General features: G+C 40.4%; 1 protein-coding gene across 1 annotated transcript in view; it reads right to left on the bottom strand.

Annotated features, from left to right (window-relative positions):
- Positions 1–1,268: 1,268 nt before the first annotated feature.
- Positions 1,269–6,000, bottom strand: part of LOC133063214 (phospholipid-transporting ATPase ABCA3-like) — a 255,333-nt gene continuing 250,601 nt past the window's right edge. Inside the window, exons 27-28 of the mRNA XM_061152337.1 lie at positions 1,769–1,842; positions 1,269–1,403 (exon numbers count right to left, since the gene is read on the bottom strand). Of these exons, the coding sequence (XP_061008320.1) occupies positions 1,269–1,403; positions 1,769–1,842 (209 nt within the window). The remainder of the gene's footprint in view (positions 1,404–1,768; positions 1,843–6,000) is intronic.

Raw genomic sequence — 6,000 nt, 5'->3', positions numbered from 1 at the left:
ATAGCTTCTAGATATTAATTACAATATCTAATTGAGGATATAAAAACCTATACCTGGGGGACTTCCCTGGCAGTCAAGTGGTTAAGACTTCACCTTCCAGTACAGGGGGTTCAAGTTTGATCACTGGTCTGGGAGCTAAGATCCCACATGCCTGAGGTCAAAAAACCAAAATGTAAAACAGAAACAATACAGTCACAAATTCAACTGAAGACTAAAAAAAAAAAAAAAAAGCCCTGCACCTCCATGCACCCTGCAATAGAACAGCTTCACTGAATTTATCTTGCAGTTTGAGGAGGATCATCCTACTTGTCTATTCATCTGCCTGTGATTCTGCAGAAGTGATTAGATTTCTCACGTTGCTTATGGGGGAACTCCAACTGCCTAAACATGAATTAGAATATGCTATCTCCCTCTCTCTACAACTCATTTCTCCTTCTTTCTTTCTTAATAAGAGCTATGCCAAGAATAGAAAAGAAAGGACACTTTTTAAAGAATGGTCTGCTTCCTTTCTTGAACTCAAAATGTTCTTAGTGCAAATGAATATATGAGTCCTCAGTCCCTTCAGTCGTGTTCCACTCTTTGCGACACTATGGACCATAGCCCACAAGGGTCCTCTGTCCACAGGATTCTCCAGGCATGAATACTGAAGTGGGTTGCTGTACCTTCCTCCAAGGGATTTTTTGGGAGGTTCTTTATCTCTAGGGCAACCTGGAAAGCCCCTTAGTACAAATATCCTTTTACAGATGTAGAATGTTGGCATGAGTTTTGGAAATACACAATTTATCCCTATAAACTTTGATATTAATTTAAATGGACTCTTTTGGCAAAAAATTGGTGTGTCTATTTGTGTGTGTGTTTATCTATGAAAAAGGTAATTTTTGTTCCAGGCTTTATATTCTTCTTATCTATAACTCAACTGCTAAAATGTAAAGTCATTGCTCTCTAGGCTGTACCATTCTGAGAGTTCCATCATTTCTGAATGTTTCTTTTCAGATATTCAAAATACTCAGGACAAAGCCCTTGTCCCCACTCTGATAAATGATGTTGTTTCATATTTCTAGGAGAGAAAATAGAAATTTCACTAAAATTTGCACATGCTGGAATCACAAGCCACTATGAAGAAGGAACATATGTTTCCTTTGAAGGACTCTTTATTACATAAATATATTTATACCAAGATATACACTCACAGGGATGCCCTTCTCTGTATCCAAGTATAGTAGAGAGTAGTCTAAGGAACGCGTAAGATCACTAGTTGCAAGTGAGTCTCAAGATGCTTTATTCTCAGCTTCTGGGTTCTGCTGGCCCGCAAAAGTCAGGAAGACTTCTTCCAGAGTTATCTGACTGATGGAATAGTCTTCTAAATTGAATTCTTCTTTAGCTTCCTCCAAAATACCAAACATCTTTAACAGCAACAACATAAAGTACAGTTAGCATTGCAGTCCTGCTTTCCAGCCCACCACCCAGATGAGCCTCTCCTACACTTCCTCCAGCTGCTGTCAAGTTAATGGTGGAGGACAAAAGATACAAAAGGTGGGGATGAGTATTTGAGAAGAAGCAGGTCTCTGTCCCCATTCTCTTGATGGATATAGACAAAAAGTGGGACTTAAAGGTGGAAATCTGACTTAATTAAAACTAATTCCTTGGACTATTGAAAGTAACCTAAAGTCTCTGCTCCTCTTATAGCCCATTTCATAAGACTAAATCCCAAATGCTTTAGTGCTCTCTTAACATAATAATATTAGATGGGCATGGTTTCTACATTCACCTCTCCCCAGCTATTGTTCTTGCTGGGAACATAGTAGTTAATGATCCCTTGATTCTCATCTTTTAATTCACTACCTAAGAAAGAAAAGATAGGATTAGATACATAATTTTGCATATTGCTTTTTAAATGTCAAAATACTGATACATCAGCTTAATTATATGTGTAACAGAGGGGTAAATAGATATGGCTAGTAAAAAAGGCGTATAATCCAAAAGTCTACCTCTTTAGTATACATGATACAGTTAATTTCTTCAGCAGATTTATTCCTGGTGTAGTCAGCTTTGTTCTATGGGTTTATAGGAATTATTGAGGACAGACTTACAGGCACAAAATGTTGTCAACTCACATGTCTAAAGGATGAAACTTGAGCCTTCTAAAATTCTAATGCTGTAAAATGTAATTCCTAAACATAGGGCTGAGAATATAAATGGGTGGGATTTTCATTCTGGCTTTATGAACATGTATGAATGTACAGCGTGTTTCCTGGGGAAGAGAGGAGAGGCTTTCTTTCTTTCTTTCTTTTTTTTTTTTTTTTTGAGAAGAGGCTTTCTTGCTATTCTCATGATCCTATGCTAGGTTAAAGAGGAAATCATACATATAAACCAACAAAGTCAGGCTGTATGTTCTTTTTCAAGTGAATAAGAATCCTCTGGTGCAAGTTGGGAGAAGAAGTGGTATACTTTCCAGATTTAGAACAAACATATTTGTTTATGCTTATCATAGTATTTTGTAAATTATTACAATTTAGAGGAGCCTGGTGGGCTGCCGTCTATGGGGTCGCACAGAATCAGACACGACTGAAGCGACTTAGCAGCAGCAACAGCAAATTAATTGAGATTTTAAATATTTTAAAATATGTTAATATAATCAAACTAGGAAGTCATTAGACTGAGGTGGCTCTAATCCCTTGACAGTCTATGTAAGGAAATAAAAACCTAAGCCAGAGCAAAAGTACTTGAATCTCAGGAAATTGACTCTAAGAACAGCCAATCACAAAGAGCCAACTACGTTTCCCCAAACAAGGCGACTGCTTAAGATCTAGCAAATCAAATATCTCCTTACTTTTTCCCATGTCTTCTCTATAAACATCTCTCCCCTAATTCCTGTCTGTGGAGACCACCTAACCACCTTTGGTTTGGTGATGCCCAATTAGAATCAATGTACACTCTGATAAACTCTTGAAAATTTTTGATACGCATCAGATGAGTAGTTCTGACATCAAAGTGAAAGTGAAAAAAGTGAAAATGTTAGTTGCTCAGACATGTCTGATTCTTTGTGATCCCTCAAATTGTAGCCTGCGGGGCTCCTCTATCCATGGAATTCTCCAGGCAAGAATACTGGAATGAGTTGCCATTCCCTTCTCCAGGGGATCTTTCTGACACAGGGATCAGTCTGGGTCTCCTGCATTGCAGGCAGATTCTTTACTCTCTGAGCCACCAGAGAAGTAAAGTGGGATCCAAAAGGATGCCCAATGAGCAAAGTGCAACCAGATGTAGGTTCTCACTGAGCCCTTTGTTTTCACTACTTTCTCACTGCCCCTGAAGGTCTTAAGTAAGTCCCTCTTGGATACCTGAGCTCCTAGCTTTTCTGTCAAGAGCTCTGTAACTTGATTTGAGGGTTGTTTTTTTTTTTGTTGTTGTTGTTGTTTTAACCTGACTGGGTATGGAGTTGGACTGGGTCTGACTTAAACATCATTAGCTCTCTGTCTACAACCAAACTGGGTTCAGAGTCAGACTAGGTCCAACTTAAACTGGACTGGGTTCATTGTGAGGCCTCTGGAAAACATTTTCTTAATGAAAGGAAAGAAGAAAATGACTTCCTCCATATTCAGAGAGTTTGGGACTCCAGCTAACTATAATGGACACAATTTATGGGTCCATGTGTTTTTATCCATTTGACTAATGTCTGTCTTTTGATTGGAGAGTTTAATAAACTTTAAATGGGCTTCATCTTTTCCTGGGCTTCATCTGAAGGATAGCTCTTCCAGTTATATTATTGTTGGTTGACATTTTTTCTTTCAATATGTTGAATATATATTTTCAGTTTCTCTTGGCTTGAAAATTTTCTGCTGATAGGTTTATGGGGTTCCCTTGTTTGACAAATTACTTTTCTCATGCTTTTTACCTTTGACTTTTGACAAATTTATTACAGTATGCTTTAGCCCTTTTCTAGTTCAACTATTTGGAGTTCTTTGGGTTTCATGAACCTGAAAATCCATATCCCTCCCAAAGTTTGGGAACTTTTCAGCTATTATTTCTTTAAATAGACCTTCAGTCCTTTTCTCTTCTCCTTCTGGGATTTCCATAAAATATAAATTGTTTCTGTTATGGTGCCCTGTAAATTTTGTCAGCTTTCTTCATCTTTTAATCACTCTTCATTCTTTTTGCATCTCTGATTGGATAATTTCAAATGACCTATCTCATAGTTCACTAATTCTTTCTTCTGATTGGTTGAATCTGCTGAATTTTTCAGTTTAGTCATATTTTCAGTTCTAGGATTTCTGTTTGGGCTTTTTTATGGTGCCTGTTTTTTTGTTGTTGTTATTGTATTTTTCATTTTCTTTTTGCATTGTACAACTAATTTCACTTGGTTGTCTTTCTGTGTGTTCATGTAGTTCTTTAAATATCTTTAAAAGGATTGTTCTAAATTCCTTGTCAGACAGCCCACAGATCTCCATTTCTTTAAGGAGTTTCATTAGTTTCTTTGGGTAGTGTTATGTATACCTGACTCTCTGTGGTCCTTGATTCCTTGAGTTTGTATCCACTTTTGATAAGTAGTCTCCTCTTGTTGAGTTTACGGACTCACTTCAGCAGGAACACACCTTCACTCATCAGCTCCGCTAGAGGTTTGGACTGTTTGTGTGGCAGCGTCCAGGGGCAGGCAGTCTTGCTAACAGAGTCTTGGCTTGGGCAAGTACACTGCTTGTGATCTGAGGTTGAAGGTGGGTGGGTGGGCAGGGCTGTTGTCTGATTTCTGTGGCTGAACTGACCTTCCAGCTGAGCTGTTCAAGCATAGTGGCTGGATAGGCTCCCTGGATGGGCAAGACTCATGACTACAGACTACCACTTCACAGTCTAGTGGTGACATTAACTGAGATCTATAATCACCTCTGACCTGTTGAGGTACAGGCTATGCTCCCAGGAAGGGTAAGACCACTCTTTGACTCCATGATTGGGCAAGGCTGGACACAATTGCTCTTGGGGAAGGGGTTCATATTGTGCTCCTTGACTGGATGGTGCCAATTTCTGGTCTCTATGTTCAGGTGGGACCACAGACAGGGCTTTATCTTTAGATGAGGCCTCAGGCTGTGCTCATGATTATACTGGAAAGTTAACTGCACTCAAAGTTGGGTAGGACTGCAGGCTAGCCTTCACAGTCTAGTAGGCTGTTGGTTGTGCTTCATTGCTGGCTAAGGTTACAGGCTGGGCTACTTTGAAGAGGGCCGCCAGTTATATTCCACAGTTGTATGGGCTGGAGACCATACTCTGTGGTCAGACAGGGTCACTGTCTGGGCTCTGTCTTCAAGTCAGGCCCCAGGCTATGCTCCATGAATGGGCAGAGTCACTGACTGGATTTTTTACACGAGCAAATCCATATGCTGTGTTCTGCAATTGAGCAAAGCTATAATTCTGGGCTCTGCAGGTGGGCAATATCATAGGCTAGATTCCAAGGCCATCCAAGGCCATCCTGGTGATGTATGGCCAGAGGCTATACTTAACAGTTGGGCAAGACTGTTGGTTTGGCTCCCAACCAGGCATGTCTGTAGAATGGGCTTAACAGATGCTCAAATTCACTGGCCAGGCTTTTTGGTCAGGTGGGTTGGAAGCTATACTCAGAAGTTGGGTAGAGCTGTGAATTTGCTTCTCTTCCTAGACAGGGCCATGGAACAGGCTCCATAGCTGATAGGGTTTGTTGGCTGGGGACCCAAATCAGGCAGACCTGCCCTTTGAGCTCTTTGGTCAGATAAGGCTGAAGTGCAGCTATAGGTTGGTTTCATGGTTCTTCCTAAATTTTCTGGCCAGGCTTACTGGTTAGAGGAAACTAGAGGCTATACTCAGCAGATGGTCAGGGGCTTTGACTCTACTTCTCTAGTCAGCAGGGCTATAGAATGACTCTACACCTGATACAGCTAATTGGCTAGGGACTCAAATCTGGTGGAAGTACCCTCCAAGCTCTCACACCAGACATGGCCACCAGTTCAGCTTTGCAGATGAGCAGAGCCATTGGCCTGG

This window comes from Dama dama, chromosome 10 (genome assembly GCF_033118175.1).
Source record: "Dama dama isolate Ldn47 chromosome 10, ASM3311817v1, whole genome shotgun sequence".
In the NCBI taxonomy this organism is placed as follows: Eukaryota; Metazoa; Chordata; class Mammalia; order Artiodactyla; family Cervidae; genus Dama; species Dama dama.
Note: the sequence above shows the minus strand (reverse complement) of the source record. Positions and strands in the feature narration are given on the sequence as shown.